Source organism: Nestor notabilis, unplaced genomic scaffold, assembly GCF_000696875.1.
Source record: "Nestor notabilis isolate BGI_N333 unplaced genomic scaffold, ASM69687v1 scaffold30373, whole genome shotgun sequence".
In the NCBI taxonomy this organism is placed as follows: Eukaryota; Metazoa; Chordata; class Aves; order Psittaciformes; family Psittacidae; genus Nestor; species Nestor notabilis.
Window position 1 is genome coordinate 1 of NW_009921978.1, and position 21559 is coordinate 21559.

General features: G+C 42.6%; 1 protein-coding gene across 1 annotated transcript in view; it reads right to left on the reverse strand.

Moving 5' to 3' along the window:
• Window positions 1-1617: 1617 nt before the first annotated feature.
• The window catches only part of CREB3L2 (cAMP responsive element binding protein 3-like 2), a gene marked incomplete at its 5' end in the record, with an annotated part of 22729 nt that continues 2787 nt past the window's right edge, over window positions 1618-21559 (reverse strand). Inside the window, 6 exons of the mRNA XM_010011403.1 lie at window positions 1618-1690; window positions 3040-3098; window positions 4802-4948; window positions 5579-5757; window positions 7474-7561; window positions 9167-9333. Coding sequence (XP_010009705.1) covers window positions 1618-1690; window positions 3040-3098; window positions 4802-4948; window positions 5579-5757; window positions 7474-7561; window positions 9167-9333 — 713 coding nt within the window. The remainder of the gene's footprint in view (window positions 1691-3039; window positions 3099-4801; window positions 4949-5578; window positions 5758-7473; window positions 7562-9166; window positions 9334-21559) is intronic.

Genomic DNA, 21559 nt, shown 5'->3' on the forward strand with positions numbered 1-21559 from the left:
CTAACTATTCTATGATCCTATGATTCTATGAATAAGAGAAGTGGTTCTTTGGGGTTAAGCTGAAAAAAAACATAATGTGGTATGTTACATAATGCAGGCTTGGTGAAAGCAGGCTCTTTCACAAATTTCTCAGTACTTCAATTTGAAGCCTTAAGATATTTTAGAGACAGTTAGTATCTAAATAGCCAAAATAACGTTGCCATGAATTGTAAGAATTTCTGTGCAGAGGGTCAGAATATCTGCTTCTCTGTAGATTACAAATCAGTAATCTCCTGATTTGTAATTTGCAATGCTATTGCAAAGGCAAGAAAACAATGCAAACCATCCCACATGCCCAAAGTATGAAGGATTTGGAGATAGCATCACTTAGCTAAATATTTTTAGACTATTTCACTTGAGAGAATTAAGATCATGAAATAATAGAGAAGATGCTAAAGGTCCTGTCCAAAAGAATGGACAATACCAACAAAGCTGTTCTCACAACCACATCCACAACTCCAAGATTAAAACAGCTGGCCAAATTCAGCTGAACTGGCAAGAACAACTCTAGGCTTCAGCACCTCCTGGGACAGATCCCAGGAGAGAAAACACCTACAGAACAACTCCTGGTTCTTTTATGTAAAACCCTGGAGGAAGATACAGGCAGCACAGAAATGGCTTGGCTCTCTTCAAACAAGCAGCAGATGTCTTTATGCATGAGCAGTGTGTGGGAGACACTCTCCAGCAAATTTCAGTGCTACAGGGTCTGGCTCCATGAAATTAGAGATTGGATCTGGAGATTAGAAACAACACATGCCACTCAATTAGCAATACATTGGCTGCAAGACAAGCTCTAGGGCCATTTTCCATGATCATGGATCATATCTTCAAAACCCAGCCTCCTCCCACACTTCAGTGCTACCATCATGTTCAATGGTAATGTTCAACCATCACTACAAATGCCTGTAACTAGAAGGTGCTAACAGTAGGCTTATCTAGTACCAACTCATTGGAATTTGCCATCATTAGAGAATACACCAAGCGTAAGCCAAGACTGACTCTCATCTACCTTCTGATTGAAAGCTCAGCTATTGAAAATTTTCTGCCATGTGTCCTTTGAGAAAGCCACCGAGTTACCCGTTTCTTCAGAAATGAAGAAACAAGAAGTTCATTCTCCTCCTCCTACTTAAAGAAATTCTGGCGTGTGAGTTGGTTAGAAGGGTGCACAATAATTGCAATGACATTTAGTAGTCCAGAAAGAATTAATAACAACTCCTGACTTCAGCACTGTAGTTACTGGAAGTGCTATGTTCCAGGTCAAGCTCTGCTGTAAAAGCACTAAATAAAGACAACTTGGAGAGTTGGGCTCTTGTTTTTTGTTTCCTGTGTATCACTAATTATGTTTCCTTGGGCAGTTGAAGAACTCCTAAAGGTTTCTCAAGCACAACATAGGCTAGGGAAACAGTTTAAGTTGTGACATCAAAGCCTCCATCACAGTAATTGGCCTTCCTCATCTTTCTTTGACATTAACCACATTAGATACCACTACTGTTCACATTTCAGTTGATCTCTTAATTTCCACATTTTCACTTTTCACTATAATATTATGCTCAAGTTTCGTTTTACACCCTTCATACCTTACCTGTTAGTATTCTCCAGGACTTCAACCTTCTTACGCAGCTCACTATTTTCATTTGAACAGGTCTCAACTCTGGAGACAGCACAAGAAAGAAAGAGGAACATAAAAAAATCAGTCATTTATGGAAGAGATTCTAAAGCAAACCAAACTTGCCTTCACAGGGAACTCTATGATCTTGCCTACATTTAATGAAAAGTGACACTACCAAACTTAATCATAAGCTTCAACCATAATTCATAGCGTAAAAGACATTGCAAGAGATACTATTAGCTGTGGAGCACCTGTTTATGCTGCTGAACTACCTCCTAGTAAGTGCAGCTCATTCAGGATGGACTGTAACTACATTTTGCCCCTTGAAATAAAAATAGCAAAGACCCTGCTCTGGCTTTCTCTGTTCATTGGGCCATGGACAGATACTTTAAAAGTCACAGAACATGCTATATTGATGTTGTTAGCAAGTATCTTGTCCAAAGGCGTTCCTTTGCATTTCATTACTAAGACAAGGCACCAAGCAATTTGGTGAAAACCGTGCTTCTGAAATCAGATCCTCAAATTTCAAGTGTATGGAGGCTAACAAGCCAGGAGATTAATTCCCAATAGAGAGATCATTTCCACACTGCCCCTGGAAACCCCCTAAAGATTATCATATAATATGCCAAATAAGAGGTCCAAGTTAAAATCTGGGACTCCTAAAAAGACAAACATGACCATCTGAAATAGCTTCGATAAGGAAGAAGGTAAAGGGAAAAAGCTTTGATATCTGTACGCATTGGGTAGAATTTCTTAAGAGTAACTCTGAGAAAGCAAGATTCAGCTATAAAGAGATAAGAAGAAAAAAAGGAAATTACATCAAGGATATCGCCAAAGATGGTACAAGGGGGTTAACTGATCCATCTGCGAAGAGAAATACTAGAGTACTTGTCTTTTGGAAAAAGTATTAATTTGGGATATAAATCACTAACTGGGGGTTTGGCTTTTTCTCACTAGGGGAAGTCGATGGGTCATATGCTGTTTTCCTAAATCCTGCTTATTTTCCCAGGCAGACTTGACTCACCCATTTCCTATTTTTGTCTTCATCTGCACTAGAAGACAGAATATATTCACTTTTCCCTGGACACTGCCCACCCACTAGGCCAACAGAGTTGCATGAGGTGGAGGCTGATAGCAGATGAGTCTTGCTCATATAATGTTTGAAGTCTTTCTCAGCATGATAGCAATGTGTTGCAGGTAGACACAGTTATGAGTGCAGCACCCCAGCACACGTACAAGAAGAAAACAGAAGGACCTTTTCTCAGTCATAACCACGAGATGGCAGCTGGCACTCTGAGCAAGAAACAGTCCCAGCATCAACAGCTGGATCCCTTCCCAGTCCAGCAACTAGTGCTATTGGCCTGCTTGAAACAGGAAGGAGGCTGGCTTACTTTTTTTCCAGACTGTCCATGTATTCTTTCTTTTTTCTTCTACTTTCCTGGGCAGAGATCTAAGGAGAAAGGAAGAAAAACACCAAATATTTGTGTAGGAAAAAAAAAAAGCATCATAAATGAATTAATAAACTGGTAAAAAGCCCTGACGTTATTAGATTCAAGCCTCTGTGCTGTTCTCATTTCTATTCCTGGCAACCAAAGCACTGACTTGGTCTGTTCCCACATCCTGAAGCTCCTCTCAGTAGTAGGAAAAAGATAATTCCCTGCTCTCACAGAACCAAACTTTAAAAGTAAATCAGATTCATCTGGAGAGAATATCCTAGGACAAATACTAAAAGATGATCCCAGGACAATGCGCTGCATCTTAAGAGAGCAAGAGCCCATACATGCATTAGAAAGCAGCTCTGTAGAAAAATACCTGGGGCTCCTGACGCACAATTCAAATATAAGTCAGCAATGTGGCTCTGTAGCAAAGGCAGCCAACCATATCTGGGTCTAGATTAACAAGATTGTAGCTAGAAGGTCAAGAGAAGTGGTTCTTCCCCCCTGTTTTGTGCCTGCAAGACCACAGTGTTGCACTGTACAGCGTACAGTTTTGTGGCTCTGAAATAAATACTTTGGATGTATGAAAACAAGCTCAGAGGAGGACCACTGCTATAATAAGCATGCTGGAGCACATGACATATCAGGAAAGCAGAGAAAGCTGGGTTTGTTCAGATTTAAGAATAGAAGACTAAGAATGGAAATCTATTGCTGTCTTCAACTGTCTTGCGCAGTAAAGATGATTTAGACTCTTCTCAGAGGTGTACAGCAACATGGCAAGAAGCACCAAATACAAGTTGGAACAAGGAAAATTCCAGTAAGATATTATTTGATTTTACCACAGGACTGGTCTAATATGGAAACAGGTTGCCCAGAGATGCTGGCTAGGGACTCATCAACCTTTGGGACAGTAAAATGAGACTGGACAGGTCCCTTAGCAACTTGCACTAAGCTGAACCTGTTTCCAAAGCAAGGAGTTGGACCAAAGGACCTCCAGAGATACCCTCCAATATAAATGGCTCTGATTATATGAAAGTGGTATATAAAACGCACAAGGTCACTTCCAAAAATTTTCAAAAACATATTACAAGATCTAATTCCAAATCAGTGTGGGTAAATTTACATCTCTATCTGCAAAACCAATAACAAAATGCATTAACTTTCAAATATGTGATAATTTCAACAAGTGAGCTGGCCAGGTTTGAAATAAAATGCTTTCCTCCCTATCAATAGGCTTTTCCCCAAGTTGGAAGAAAGAACAGACTTGTATAGGGCATTTCACAGCCTTAGTATCAACCATTTATTTAAAGGTCATGAAATTCAATGATCAAAAGATTAGGGCACTGAAATACACAGTCAGATTTTAAAAGATGAAACTGGAAAAGAACACCTTCATCACCATGGAAAAAATACAGAGGTCTTTGCCTACCATAAGTGTAGGATTGTCCTGTTTTTAAAATGGAGCCAAGCAACAGCAACTTGATACCCTGCTTGCTAAATACTCTATTGTCTATGTGCTCAGGTAAATACCTAGACAGAGGCACAGAGTCAGGGACAGACAATTTGATGCATGTGTTTAGGAACAAAGAAAAACACTTTACTAAAAGGCATCTTACAGCATTCAGCAATACCACAGATCATTGCTGCAGAATTCTTGCAGTATTTTTTTAAATGAAGAGTAAGTTGGAATGACCCGGCAAAGCTAACTAACAGTTACCTTGTTCTTTATTTTCCGGCGGATTTTCTTCAGCACTTTCTCCTCTGCTTTTGTCAGGGGCAGTTTGGTAGGGATTGGGTACCCCTCTGCTATCAGTGTCCTCTTCTCCTCCTCTGTCAGGATGAGTGGACCAGTCCCCTGTAATTTCTGCAAGTGTTACAGAAATTAAATGATGTAACAGTAAGTGCACAGAGCCCTAGAGAAAAGGGTATAAGGAAAGAGAGGCAGCAGCTCTTCCTAATTCAGAAGACTGCCTACTAAAACAGCAGCCTCTTGCAATTGGGAATGCGTGGAACTGGAAGACCTTTCAGGTAGATTCCATTCAGAGACTGAACCTTTGGGACAGGATTCCCTCAAAACAGTTATTCTCAGCCCAGCTCTGCACACACTGAGGCCAAAAACAAAACTTCTGCTGGCTCAAACAGGGAAAGATACAAGTGAGAAAATCCCTCTCTGAAAATCACCACTTGCTTTCGACAAAACAAGAGGACAGATTCACATCTATCAGAGACAGGTTAACCCAGAAGGGCTGGGCCCTAATGCAAAACACAATCCATGGTGGGACAAACCTAATAACATTCTTGAACCATATCTCAACTTAGAAAGAAGCACATGCTGGTCTCTGCGGGAACAAAACAGACCAGTGAGCAAGAATTACTGGCTGTGCAGTTTTGACCAGCGATCAACTCATCCAAAGTACAACAGAAAATTAGCAAATCCGTGGCAAACCCAGTACTTGAAGAGAGAGAGATACTGGAAAAAGCCAGTCCAACTTACATGTGGTGCAGTCAGGAGAGGGGAATTGGAGAGCGCTGAAGCTGTGCGTGATGTCACTTTAGCCGTGGCTGGCAGCTGGATTGGGCTTGAAGGAGGGAGTGATCTAGCTGGGCTCTGTCCTCCTTCAGAGTCACTGCCATGGCTGCTGGGAGGAGTTGGAGGCAAATGCAGGGGATCCACTGCTAAATGGCAAGAAAGACATGTAACACAAGGTTTTGAGGTGCTAATTTAAACTTCCACTAGAGCCACAGCCACCATACAGTTTCCAAGTCTAGGATTGTCTGCTAAAAAATGGATCAAGCAAAAGTGGCATCTTGGAAGATTTTCAGAGCATGTAGGTCTCCGAAGAAGGAATGAAATGCAGCAGCTATCTTTAGGCTCAACAGACAAAACAGGGCTCTGCGCATATGCTCCAGACATTTCTACCTACACTACAGCTTCTTCTCCAAATGCTTTGAGGTTTAAGCATAACCCTGCAATACAAGTCCCCTGTCCCTGGGAAGCCACATTAACAGAGGGGTTCTGAGCCAGCATACTTTCTCTCCAAAACCAGTAGGCTACCCTAACTTTGCTGTGGATTAAACAAATTACTGGCATTTTTCAATAGGAGGTATCTCATACAAGGTGTTCTATAAATGGGGAGGAGAGAACTAATCTGCCGCATAAGGACCTGGTTTGGCACAACTGGGAGGAAGTGACAACCTTGTGACAGAGAGTGCACTGATGGAGCAGGAGCAGCATAGACAACCAGCACAGGAATCTCTCTCACACTGTGCTGTCCCGGGACATAAGCTAACTTCTACTGCACTTGCAGCCAAAAGAACCTGTGCTAGAATTGGCAAGCAAAGTGCTGGTTATGACTAAATGGGTCTGGACCAAGAGAAATGGGGCAATGTCTCACCCACTCATATTACATGGATAATTTAGCAGATGTCCAAAACAGCCATAACTAAGCAATTTTCTTCTCTGAGATAGATTTACAGCAATGAGAATTGGGAGTAGGAAGATACAGGGATGAATTTCCCACCTTCCACTTCTGTTATACTTTGCAAATTTGAGTTGAAAAGATCAAATGGGCGGTGGGGGAAGAATGAAGAAAAATAGTAACAAAAAAAAATCTACTACACATGAGCTCTTTCTGTCTAGCATCTGAACTCTAGTACTTGTCAGAAGATATACTTGAAAAACAGCAAGGCCCTTAAGCCCACAAACTGAGCAATTGAATCTGCTCCCTGGGTTGAGATATAGCCTCCCTTTTTCCACCTGCTACATCACTTGTTTCTCTCCTTACAGCAGTTATACTTACCTACACAAATGAGTTCACCACCAGAATATCAAGTATGAGAAGCAGTTATCTGCTCAAATTTCAGCCCAAATATTTAGCTCTTTCAAACTTTTGTTGTGTGAGCAGATTATGTGCCACAAAACTGTGTTTAACTTTCAGGGCAGGGATCATTGTTCCTCCTTCCTCATTCACAGATGAAGCGCAAAGGGATCCTAGTCATTCTTAAAAACTCTACTAAAACTAATATGCTACAAACAGATGCACCTAACTTTAAATTTCATATAAACTCACATCCTTGAATTTGCATCACGGCACATTTCCACTTACACTCTTCATGTTTTCTAAGCCTTAGTTAAGTCCCCTCAAATTGATTTCTAGCCTAAATAATCCTGTACTTTAAGGATTCAAGCCCCCTCCACAAGAAAAACACGTAAATGGGTCAGCAAGAAGCTGGCTCTTCAGCAGCCCGAGTTGAATCCCTAGAAGGCAACAGCTTCAGCCTAAAGATTAACATGGCAAATGAGGAAGCCAAATATTTAATCAGGCTAAAGTACATTTATAGTGCATTCTGGTCATCTCCCCCTGCATTTCAGGTTGGTAATTAACAGACCTTCCTTAGAAGAGAGATTCAAGAACTGATCCACTTCATGGGGCTCCAACTTAATCTCTGGAAGAACTTTCTGGCTCAGTGGTTTCATCTAGAAAAGAGAAATTAACAGCATGAAAACCCAAAGCACTCATTTAAAAAAATCTTAATAGAAGGATTCAAGGATGACTTCTCCATAAATGGAGAGGTTCCCTCTCCTCCTGCTCTGCTACAGGCAAAGCTTTAACAGCTTCACACAATTTGCTAAACCAGGCTACAGAGAATACTGCCCTGACTACTCCCACTATGGTTTTTCTTACTCCTATATTTAGCTAAATAAAAGATTACGCCTCAGAGATGACATTTCAGACTGAAAGCTAGCATGCAACCCACTCAAATTACTTCTCTTAGCAACAGAGCTGCCGCTAGGATTTACCGGACCGCACAGTCTGTTCGAGCAGAGACAGAAACACTCCTGGCAGTGTTGTCATCTGGGAGCAAGAACAAGGTGCCAGATACTGAGGCACCAGATTATCAGACCTAAATTCATTTCACAATGTAGAGGAGCAGGAAAAGAGACAGTCAAGGATGACTTAAGTTTGGAGGAGACATATGCTTGCCCTGTTGATGGGACTGGGGCACTAGGCTGCCAAGCTGTTGCCCAGAGTCTGCCTGTGTGCTACAGTCCCAGGCTTGAGGAAATCGGTCTGGCACATCAGCAAGCTCAATGCAGCCAAAATCTCTCCCAATAACTGTGTAACTAATCCATGCAATGGTAATGAGCCACCAGCTAGTCCTAGCGTACCCTTTGGAGGTCATGGCATTCCAGACTACAGCAGGACTATGTACTGTGGATAGCACATTCAGACTAGAAGAGAATTATGGGAAACTCGTGTTTAATTTTTTCAGTTTCTCATAAAATAATTTGTTGCACATATTTCTGATCCACATCCAAGTGGAAACATTTATTTTCAGCATATACTAACTCCACCCAGCCTGGGCTGACATCACACCCTGGGGACTGAGAACAGTCATGCTTCTTCCTCCACTCACAGGGGACCCTGGTGAGCTATCAGCTGCACCAGTTCATTCTCCTTAACCCAACCAGAGCCAGACTAAGCCCTTAAGAATGCCCACTGGTTGCTCCAGCTGTGGTCAGAAAGGCATCAAAAATGCTCCTCACGAGGCAGGTTGGTGTGGAAGCAGCAGCAGCAGCTTGGATTGTCAAAACTTCACAGACCCGGCAGAAGTGACTTAGGAGGCAAACAAGGGAAAGTCTCCAATTGTTTCAAACAAGGAGTCTTGTTCTGATTAGGGGAAGGCACTGCAGCACTTAAGCAAATTATTATGGAAGACACTTAGCTTGTCACAAGCTTAATAGGGCAAATGGATTAGTCAGTTCAGGTGGGACTGGTTTATTAGAAACTTTAAATACTTCTAAATACTTAAACGTTTAAATACTTCTAAAATCACATGAGCTCCAAGCTTTGGGGCTCGCACAGAAGAAAAAGTGTGCATTCAACCATTAAGAGCTGAAGATCCATGTAAGTGTTTCGAAGCACAAGTTCTTACCGCAAACATTAAAAACCATTAAAGCAGGCTGCAGTGTGCACCCTGAATTGACAAGCTTTGGCACCAAGGAGGCTACACTGGTATGCAGTCTTAGGAGAACCTGTAGCTAATTGCACAGAGAGGAGAATAGAAAATCTGCAGGTACCAGGGCATCCGTCTGTAGGTCAGGTTCTTCCCCCTCCAGTGATGTGGTTGTGACAGTGAGACTGACTGAGGGAGCAAGGCCTGATGTCTCACACAACACTGGCTCAGTCTTTATTGCTGCTGGAGTAAACTCTGTAGCCAGACACCATTCCTCATTTTCCAGGTCACCTGCCAGGGAAGGAAATTGGACACCACATGTTTAGGCCAGAGACAGAAAGACTACAAATGAAAATAATGTCATTCCTCCTCCAGAGAAGGGAAACAAACACAGAAAGCATTTCAGCGTTTCAGTCTATCAACAAAACTCTGCCCTTACTATTCAGCTCTCAGTCAGTGCAGACAACCATGCCATTTCAGGGCTGTAACCTAATCCTAGCCCCAGGATACACAGAGGAGCGACGAGGAAAGACACAGGACACTAATCACTGCACATCGCTGAAAGCTGCTAACACACAGGAGAACAAGACTAAACAAGCCATTGGGTAAAGCAGCCAGGGAGCTATGTCCTGCACATGCTAATGCCTGCTGACTCAGTTTTATTCCTCCTTGCAGAGATAGCATTTAGCCAGTGTTCTGCTCCTTCTACTGCTTGCAATCATCAAATAGCTGAAGTGGTGATATTACACTTTTAAAAACAAGGGATTTTTCTCACTCCTAACTTCAACATTTTCCCCCCAAGGATTCATTTAGTAAGTATAAAAGAGGATTAAGGCTTTGATAATCTCACAGGAGCACCAATGCTGTGGTGATCATGCTGATTTCCTCTCCAGAGCCTCTGGAAGTCACAGCATGGGTTGCATATTTTGACTGATAGCAATGAAATGTGCATCATGCGTTGGCAGAATTGTCCCTTAGCTCCCCTTACTGCAAGCTCACTACTCAGGAGAAAGTCACGCAACTCTTCACTGAACAAAGCTGAAAGGTTTGTCTTGCACTGTCAAGAACTGGAAGGTGGTTGGTATGGTAAGTTGGTAGCTGCCCATTTCCATCCATGAAGCAGCCAGTGTTTGGCTTGCTGAAAAGGGATTTACTATCTCAGGTCTAAAATATGATAGCAGAGGAACTTGGAAGGACTCAACCTTTAAAACACTCATACAAGGCTATTAACACCCCCACTTTAAAAAATGAAGATAAAAAAAAATCAAATGCATTTTTGGCAGTTGTAATTCTGCCTTAAAGTTATTCACATCCCTACTGTCAAAGTTCAGTCATATAAATTCTTTTCTCTTGCAGGAAAGTACCCTATACCAGCTGTACTGCATCCCAACAGCACAGTCCTCTGCTACAACTCATCAGTAGTCGTGAGAGCACGCTCATTAAATCAAGCAGCTGGAATCTGAGGCCAAATATACATAAAAGAAGAAAGTCTTGATTTTTTTTCTTTCAAAGCTTTATCCTGACTTCATACAGAGTATTTACTGCATATATGGCATTAAAGCAGAGAGCAAGTACGTACACCTTACAGCTAGTAAACAGCAACCGAGCTTTGAATTAACCACATGCTGCATCAACACTGTGGGAGGAGCCATGGTGCTGTGGCTGTGCCACCAGCAGTCTGCAAGGCTGACACAAGACCCTTCCTTACACATCTGAACCTATCAAGCTGGTGAGGTGTCAGTAGAGCTCAGCAGCAAAGAGGTAACAAAAATAAGAGCAGGCTTACACCCTCCATGCTGTTAAGACCACAAACACATATGGCATACAGCACTGGGCAGAAGCTGTGTGACTGGAAGAAGGGAGAAGCATGTACATCTCCACTTTGTGGTGAGACCTAACCTCTGCCACTGGCAAGGAAGGAGGTAATTTGAGTAAAGACACACCAAGGAATTAAAAATGAAAAATATGTATCCTGTAATCAGAAGCTCAAGAACAGTGAGCCCAGCTCTGCCGAGAGAAGTAACTGTACAGCAAGGGCCAAACGTTGCATTTAAGTTTCTGAAGAGCTTACTCCCAAAGCTTTCTGGGAAAGTAGAAATAGAAAAACAGAAGTATTTATGAAAAAAAGAGGTAGCATTGTCTAAATATTAACTCAGGAAAGAGGACATTGCTCTCTTTCAACCCTCCCTGAGCCTCTCTACTGACAAACACGAGAGTGCAGCTCCCTCCCTGCTGACTGCAATGAAATATTCAGTGAGTCTGTAGACTACCTCTACCTCGCTGTGTGAGGATCATTCAGATAAGAGCTTTAAAGTGGTATCTTTGCCTAGAAATCCAGAATCCCTTGGCAAATGCAACTTCAAAATGCCTGTTTGGATAACTTCTGCCAAAACCTCCCCCACATCATGTTGTGCAGAGCCTCCGCTTGCTGCCTCTTGTACCTCTGGGGCAAGCTACACTGGCAATGCAATCATCTGTAATCTGCTTTAGATGCCCTTTGGGAAGGAAGGCTACATATAAATGAGAGCTATCAGAGAAGCAAGTAATTAGCCCTGAACTTTCTGAGATCTGCAAGTAGAAAAGAAATCATGCAAGTAGAAGAGAAACCTAGACATAGATGTCCAGCAAAACAGGGCATGTCCTCTAAGGCTGCACTTTGTGATGTTTGTGACCTCTAACTCAGAGACCCATCACGAGGTCTTCAACTGCTGTAAAACTAAGATATGCTGCCCTTCAGCTGGCCATTTTACTCCTCTGGAATCTGACTTTGCTGATTAACCTGATAATCCTGCCATCACCACTTCGATCTGCACAAATTGCTTGGAGTTATTCTAGGCTTTAAAGCCAGTCTAACCAGTTTGTAGGGTTTACTGATGGCTTTCAGCAACACATTACACTTAACACCAAGATAATTCTGAAGAACTACATCTAACACTTCTTTAACACTGCCTGTTAAGATGCACTGTGACAGCTTTCATTCCAAATGAATAACCCAGAGAAAGGTGGGGACAGAGGAACACACTGCTGGAATCTCACCTTGACACTCTCCTGCTTCCTACTTTTTCTCTTCCTCTCTGCTCTAAGACAGCTACCACAACATTTCTCACTCTCCTTTCTTTTCTTCCTGAGCACAGCAGGTTGACATTATCTGTAAATCATTCTTAGTTTATAATAGCCCCATAGCACCTTAGTCTACTCTGCTAAAACCAGACAAATTTAGGCAAATTGGAAAAACTGAGCAGGCTATAGAATACTGGCCGTATTGAGAGGCACAGCACACCCTCCAAGACAAGAGTATTTCAGAAGGCGGGGTATGGAGAACCAGCAGAGAGTTTTCATGCAATAAAGAAAACAAGCAAGAAGGTGCTCATGAAATACTGAAATGAAAGGAGAGAGGCTGGCTCAAGGGACCCACTGGAGGAAAAGGGTGCTGCATTCTCTAAATCAAGCAAGACATGGTGTGAAAAGAGTAGACTGGTGTCGAGAAATTGAAGGTGTTTATGTTTATATTTGACATGATCCAGAAGGTAGCCCTGAACTGTTGAGACAGCCCAAAACAAAAGGCAGAGAAAATTATCTTGGTGACAGTATTCTAGATAGATATGAATAGGGCAACACTGCATTGCTAAGGTGAGGTAAAATGTGCCTGCAAATCATTCAGATATTGAGGGAAGAAAGCCTAATCAAGAGATACAGCTATCCAAATGGCTAGGAAAATCCACATCCTAAAGATGGCCACTTTGGCTGTTCAATCTCTTCTCAGGCTTCAAAACACTGATTCCAAAGTTCACTACTGAACTAACGCTTCTCTGTACAGTAATTTAACTAGAACTGATAAATTCCACATATAACCTCTGTTAACCGAACATTAATGTTGCAAGGTACCCAGGTATTAAGAAATACTTATGATGGTTTAATTCAGTGTACTTTTGCACATTATATATACCTAAAAATAGGAACATTTTAACAATATGATCAAGATCTCTACAGAACCTCTGCCTTACCCAACAAGCAGAATGCATGGTGCTCCCCTAACTGGGGAATTATTCCATGTTTTGTTATTCCCACAGTCTCATGCACAGCCTCATTTCTCCTTTACCCAATACAATTCAAATTCTGTTCTCACAGGGCTATTTAATTCCCTTCTAGGGAAATGCTTCACAAACCTGAATTCATTTCCACAGAGGTCCTGAAAATTCAAGTGAGCCATGGAGAGATTTAGGCCAAAAAGTATCTAGCAATTTAAAATGGCCAACTGGAGACAATTGGAATTGGATTTTTCAGATGATTTAGCACTGTTGCTATATTTTATCAAAATATAGTATGCACTGAGTTTTCAGGTGCAGCTGTGAATACTACCACTTCTGGAAGTTAAACATCAGAGTTTCAAACCAAGCATCCAGACAACCCATTCATCACAGCAACCCAGGGTTTGTGACGCATTGAAGATCTTATCTTCTGTGTCCATGTCTAAAATCATATTCCTTCAGAAAGCTTTTGTGTGCCACTCCAGACAACTCATTCATCACAGCAACCCAGGGTTTGTGACACATGCATTGAAGATCTTATCTTCTGTGTCCATGTCTAAAATCATATTCCTTCAGAAAGCTTTTGTGTGCCACTTCTGTTATCAAGATCATCCCGCTTTTCCTGTTGACTCATGTTTAGTATGCATCTGACACTTTAAAAAAACAAACAAAAACCAAAATGTAGGAGTTTTACAAAGTGCCAAAATAAGTTCAATCAGTGAACTGGGCAATGTTAACACTGATAGGAAAAACTTTAAACATGTCCTCTTCTTTCCCAGCTGCATTCCTTGCAAGTCCAGCTTGATCCCAGAAACAACACGCAATGTGTTCTAAAATGCTGTGTACGTGATAATGCAAGAGGGGAAGCTCAAAATGGGACATAATTCCCTCAGTACTGTAAGTGTAAGCACTGCATGTTGTGCATATATACAGCAAGGAGCCCATGTAGCAAACCCCTTCTGTCCTCTCTGTTTTTATTTCCTAATCCTTCTGCAGGTTCCACCATCTGCTGTTAAGATGGGCAGAGCAGGTAGAATCTACTCAATGTACCACAAGTTGACCTTCCCTTTTTTCTTTCTCCAGATCACTACACCCAAAAGGGAAAAGGCTATGCAACATTTTAAATGATGAAAGCGTAAGATCTTTAAGTATATTATGAAGCCCGAGTTATACACAAGTGCTTGGCTTTGGGTGCACAACACACCCAAGTCAACTTCTCTCTATGCTGCACACCATATACATTATGATGATAGTTTTCAGCAGACATGGATTTCAGTGCTTTTTTGTGCATCACAGCTTGGAATCACAGTGATAATCAGTATGTGTGATTTAGGCTTACATGAAAAACACACAACCAAGAAGGGCTGTGTTTGTACCTGGCAGAATTAATACATACTCCTCTGTTTGTCAAATCCATCTTTAAATATAGCTGCATTTTTATATATGTAAAAAACTAAACATAGTCTCATAACAACACCATGTGCAGCTTTCTAGGAGAATCATACTTCTCTGAAGAACCACAACAGTTTGCTTCTCTCCTTGTTCCATATAATATTATGAGAAGGCAGGGGAGGAAAAGTGGAAAACAAGGTCAAAAATGCTAAGTTCAACTGTACATTTCTTAATATCAGAGTTCCCAGCAAGTTTTGCTTTCCTTTGAAAACTTAATTTTTTATCCAACATTATTCTATCCAAGTGATTCTTCTATCTTGTCTAGTTTACCACCTCCTTTCCAGATAAAAAATAGATCTTCTCCAATATTGACTAAAATTCACACTCTGTGAAAGATGTACAGCAAAATAGAGCTTAAGAAGTAACTAAAAAGATCTGCCTTGCTCCCTGCATTCATTTCAGCACTATTCATTAAGTTTAACAGAGACACTTTCTGTATGGGTAACCACATTGCATTGGTGAGTTGTTTTGTATTTTTAAATAAATGAAATTAAAGCTGCACTCTGTACCTCTCCTTCACCTCTCCCAAGTACAGAGAATGCAAGTACTCAGAGAAACAACATAATTGTCACCTTTTTTCCCCTACAGTAAAAAGGAAGACAGCACCACCAGGTAAACAAACCCACATGAGAGGTGTATCACCTAATCTTGAAGGGGAAAGAAAAAATCCGCATACCACCATTACCACTGTGACAGATTATAGTCGCACAAAAAACAGATGCATGACTGTGTGTCATTTGAAACAAGCCTGCAAACAGGACCTGTAGAAGCATCAAGGGATATGTTTATCTGCATAAGCAGAATGAAGAGGCAACTCTCACCTTCTCAAGTTCACTGTCCAAGCAACAGATAAAATAACTAGAGAAAGACAAACCCAGAAACTTAAGGAGACCACAACAGACTAGTGGTCAAAGTGCTTTGCACATGTATCAGAAGAGACATCTCTGGACAGGGTAATGCAAGAAGATCCCTCATGAGTCAAACTGTTCTCCAGCCAAGCGTATTTAAATAATCCCCCTCTTAGTTGTGTCATGGATTTGAGCAAAAGGGCTTCAACTAACTCCTCCTGGTCCATGACAGACATTGTACTGCCATCATGAACCACAGAGCCTATATGCACAGCCCACACTGCTTCTGCACAACAGTTTGCAGTTTCAGACTCAGCTCATCACAGGTTAAGAAGATTCTTTGACTCAGATGGCATTTACGCTTGGACCAAGGGTCCACGTTTGCAAAGCTGTACTTTGGATAAGCACTGGGTCCTTGCCTGCATCCTACCTCTGAGGTTGCTGCCCCTACACAGCTAGCAGCAGGATCCAAGGGCGCTCACTAGCTCTATGCCACACAAATACAGCTGCAAACTGGGAACACAGCTGCAAGGGAAAAACACCTCTGGAATAGAGTCATAACTTCCTTGTGGGGAAAATGGCCACTCCATGTCTGTCAGCAGAAACACCCCACTGGGAGCCTGAAAGAGGCCTCTGCTGATGCACTGATTCTGGTTGTGCTGCTGGACATGCCACTCGTAGGGAAGTTCAGAATCCCCAGCTCTGCAGCCTGAGCCTCTCCAGCCTCCCAAAGCCAAACTAGATGTTTCTGGAGGAATAACTGCTTCCTTGTCTCCCCTCTGGGCTCACACCATCCCCAGTGTCCAGCTTTGGGCTCACGTAACACACCCTGGCAGGCACAAGCCCTGTTCATCATGCATGAAATGCTGAACTCCAATGCTACTAAAGCTACCTCCCACCTCCCGTGAGGTGAGAGCCCATATTCATTGACAAACAGCTTCTCTTACAGATTTTCCAGTTGGCATTTCCCCCTCCCAGCATCCAAACACACTCTCACCACAAATAATGAAACCAAACCCCTTGAAACAGCCTCGACAAAGGAGATACTGTTTGACTACCAAGCACTAGGGTCCTATTTTTTAAAGTGCCTGCCAGGAAGGCAAAATTAAATAAATGAGCAAAGATGAGAAGCAGTGATATAAAGTAATCACAACACACAGCAGAAGTAGCCATTCTTCTAACAAAGGATCACCAGTCTTATCAGCTTCCCCTCTTTGAGCAGCACGAAGTCCACTTAAATCCCACAGGTTACTTGTATCAAAGTTATTAAGATAGAAACAAGGACACATTGTTCCTCCAATAACTAAAAAAAATCAGGGTTAATACCCTCTTTGCTCCAGAGAATTTGACAGTTTTCAGTCAGAATCATCTTGTCACGTAAAGCAAGCCAGATGTCACAGCGTTACAGGTTCTGCTTTAACCTCCCTTCCCAGTAAGACTTTACCCAAGCATAGTGATACAGTCCCTGATGTTTTTAATTATTTTACTGAGGGGTAGAAAAATGTTATTTTTATAGCATCACCCTTTATCTATAAGGGAGCAAGGCACAGACTGAGGTGGTAGCTTGGATTTACAGCCTTAAAGCTTGATACTATTAAATGCCCTAAAAAAAAAAAATCATAGTCTTTTGTAAGATATGTGAAAATTATCCACAGAAGCACTGTGTTCAAATAAAACAGTTCTCTCTCACCCGCCTGAATTTTTCTCCCCACGCCCCATTTGGATGTTGTGAAGGCATATCCGTATTATGGCAGCAATCAGGCTTTGGCATTAAAAAGACTCGATGCTCACAGGGCCTTTAGTAAGTGAGCATGAACTCCCAGTGCAACACTGAAGAGAGAATGAGATCACTGGCTTCAGAAACAGCAGGACTGGAAGTGGGAGGAATATTCCCCTAACATGCATCATTAGGGAAACTGTTCCTGGGAAATCAGCTTCTGTGGCCACTCGACACAGTTTTGGAAAGGAACTGCAAGCGTCCCTTTGTTTAGAAAGGAACTACACTAGCTAAATCACCAGAAGATAGCCCCTGTAGAGGAACACCAAGGAAGTGCAGTTCATTTAAACTATATCCAAGCAAAAATCAATAGGGGACTTAATCACAATCTACAAACACCTGAAGAAAGAGGTTTCTAAGAGCAGATGGTTCTTTGCTCCAGCAGGAAGCAAGGACATAAGGAGATCTAGTATGTGGAACTGGAAGCTAAAGGAGGTCTGACTGCAAATAAAGTTGTCAATTATTAACAGTAAGCAAAAGTAACCACCAAAATGCCCACCTCTAAATCAAAACTGATGTTTTTCAGATACACTGTTGCCCAAGTAGAAGTTACAGGCTTGACTGATTGTGTAACACATTAGGATTTTGGACCTTGGGTATACAGAAGTTCAAAAGTCCTTCAGTATATAGACGTTGGGTATATAGAAGTTCAATAGTCTTCTCATTTAAACCTGCAGATGCTGACTGACTGCTACCCTTCCACATAAAAATTACCCAAATATAGGCTACCACCATCAAATGGCTCCCTCCCCATCTCCTAAATAAACACACAAAAATAAAAAACCTCACAGGATACAGAAGTTACATTGAATGTGCTCACAAAAATTATCAGTGTGGCTTTGACAGCATCTTTTCAAAACACAGATTAATTTCTTTGTCCACACTTTAAAGTCAGAGCAGAGGAGGTTCCGTTTTCATTTCACTGATTTGGTACTTGGACAAAAAAAGGCAGAAGCAGGACAATGCATCTCTCTCTCTCTAGATATAGCCTATACAAAAAAATAAAATTAGGATATATAATCCACTACACACACTATATTGTCTCATATATACACAATATATACCCATATATTATGTGTGTGTATAACATACAAAATGTATGAAGACCACAGGTGCCTCTACACAAAGAGACAGCACATGACACTGATTACAGCTTGTGGACTCCATACATTAGCAAGCATTTCCCTATACAAAGCACTGCCTGAGGTGAGGCCTGCATTTGCTGTTAAAAGCCCTATTTGCTCAGTAGAAGTGGGAGCCACATACAATGATTTCTGAGGTTTTGTTTGTCTCCTCTGGGTTTCTTGTTTGTTTTTTCCTTTTCAAACCATGTAGGGAGATGGAGCTGAAGTTTAAAAACAAAATTTAAGTTTTAAAAGCACATTACAGGAAACCATAACCTCAGCAGTAAAAAAACCCAACAACAATCATATTCTGGGGCGAGCCCCAGTTTTCGCACAGCTAAGTGTAAAACAGAAACATACCATTTCTGCAATCACCCTGTCAAACCTTTAGCCAAGGCAAGCCGCTTCAAATCCAACAGTAACTTCAAAGCATTCCTGAGCAGGAAAGCACAAACACGAGGGGCAGGTGGGGACCAAGACTAGTCTCAAAAGCAGAGCCCTCAGGGGACAAGGAAAGGAAGGCACCCAGCCACCTGGCCACAGGCTGAGGAGAGGAACCATGCAAATGACTAGTTGGCTGCCCACTGCCTCTGCCCTGCTGGGCTCACAAGGTAAAACGCACTCACAAAAGCCATAAACACACACTGAGAACCACTTGAGCTGATCCCAGAGGATGAAGAGCCCCATGCAGTCTCTGCCTCCATGTTCCTGCTGCACAGCAGCTCCACAGTATTACTTGTAATGGGCTCTCACCTACAGATCTCACATTTCCAAAACTATGGGCAGCCACTATCCTAAAAGTTTGTGCCTACAGCTGGCAAGATAAAGCACGGGAAGGCAGGGAAGGACCCCAAACTTGCATCTCAAGTCACATAGGAAGCTGAAACTCAGGTCTTGCCTTGCTCCTGGCTCTCTGACCCACAGCCTTCCCTTTCCAAAAGGCTGCAGAGACTGGAAAACTGAAGACAGACATGCACTAACTGTAATAGAAAACAAAGCTTTTCCCTCTAACTGTTTACAACTGTTAAAGTGAATGTGCGCCCCAAAAGGCCCTGAGGCACAGCAAGAGGTCTCCCTTATCCATCAGCCCTATTCTCAGCCTCCCTGCCCAGCTTCTGCATTTCCTTCCAAGAAGCATTTTCCAGTTCACAAATACCCCGTGTGCTTTCCCACAGCTACTCTGCATTTTTCTCAAAACCCCAGGGCTCACAACTAGAAAGAGGAAACCTGCTGTGAGAGAGGCAGCAGCACAACCCGTGTGGATCATTGGTACATGGGATGCAGCCTCCTCTTTTATGTAACAGGCTGGAGCTTTCCTGAGGCCAGATGCCTTACTCACCAGATCAGGCAAACAGAAGTCCATAGTCAGCCAGCTACAAGTAAGAAGGTCAGGCCTATAAATCTCTCTCTAGTATCATTAGTCTTAGAAGTTTATGCAAAATTGAATATAAGAATAGATTCTCGGGGGTGGGGGGAAACCAAATAACTAAATGCCAGATGTCTTAAACACATGTGCTTTAAAATAGTTGCTCTTACCAATGCTTTCACAAACTAGAGATTTAGCAACTGACACCCTCAGAGACCTCACACTAGCGACAAGCTGTGAGCATTCAGGGAAGTTCTTCTGCACAAAGCTTGGGAAATAGACTCAATACAGTGAAGTAGGAAGACTGAATAACTGGGGAAAACTAGTGTCGGGACTTCCATGTTATGGACACGTAAATGTCCTCTCACCTTGAGGTCAACAAGACTTCTTGGAAAAGTTAAACCCAGGCTCATGAGTTTGACAAGTTTTACACTTCTAGCACTTCTTTAAAAAAAACTTTATGTAAGATCTACAATTACATGAATAGGTCAATTTAGCAATTGTAGAAATTGTGGTAATGGCCAGGTAATGGCCAACAAGAACAGCTCAGGGCAGTAGTTAATTGTTCCCCTGCAACAGTGTGCAAGAAGGTGCTTATGGAGTCATAGTGATCGTTCATTCCACCATAACAGCTGAAAGGAAACATTCAATAGCATTTTCAGTAAGGTTGCTGGAGACTTGGTGGGGGAAAAAAACAAAGATGGAAATAGACACTGAACGGCTTAAACCTGCCTTGAAGATTATGCGCCTAACAAGACAGCTTCCCCAGACTCTTGTGCTCTGGAACCCTGCACTCGTGAATACATGGATGAAAACTGCTGCAGATGTTGGGTGCCACTGAACCAGATGGAGACAAGTCCCAAAATCCAGTTGCCTCCTCCAACAGGCTGGCACAGACTGAAGGAGAAGGGCAGAAAGGCAGGTAGTGAAGCAACACAAGATGGGGCCGGCCCACCAGCAGACGGCAGGACCCTGCCCCAGGACAGGCCACACACCCCAGCTGTCATGCCTTCCTCCTAGACATCTCCAAAAGGCCTGTCACCATGGAAACAAACTTCAGGTTTTAAAGCTATTTTTAAAGGAAGGCAGATAGGTTTCCTTTTAGGACCCGAGACCCATGTGGTAGAAGCCACCCTTGCCCCCCGTGGTTGCTTGGCAGTGCACCACTCACTGGCAGGCGAGGCCAGCACATAGCTCAGCAGCCACCGACCCACTTCTGGCACAGAAATGGCACCCCAGGGCTGAGCAGCTGATTAGCATCACACAATTAACATGCACTGAGTTAGAAGTGATATGAGGAGCCAGCTGGCATCTCAACATACACTCGCACATGGCACCTGAAAAGTCTTTGCTGAAAGGAGTTAGCAGCTCCAGGACACACTAACAGAGTAACTGCTGGTGTGACAGCGACAATAAAGTGTGTAACAGGCGCCACTTCCAAGTGTGGGTTATCTGGCTATATGGGCTAAGGGGCCCGGACCTAGAAAATCCTGGGGTTTCCTCCTCCTCACATTTCCCCTGTCATTGCCTGCCCATGAATGCCCACTGGCCTAGGAGGAGATGGCATTTCTGCACTACGTGGGAAAAAACCCACCAGCACTCACCGTCAGAACTGCTAAGAGTTACAAAGAAGAAACACCACCTTCACTACAAAGCCAGCAGAAAGCCTGTTTGTCACGTGCCTTGTGCACAGCACCAGGCCCTTAGTCCTCTAGAGCTAAGGGCCAAGCTCTGAAATGGCATCCAGACCCAGCTTAACAGCTCTGTGCCATCCTTCTCGCACTGCTGCACTGTTGCTGACTACAGGCGGCAGGTCCACAGCACCTGTGTCCATAGCACATGCGCAAACATGTATGCAAGCGTCACAGATGAGCATCCTCACTAGACTGTTTCTAATCCCAGCCCTGCAGGGCAGGGTCCGG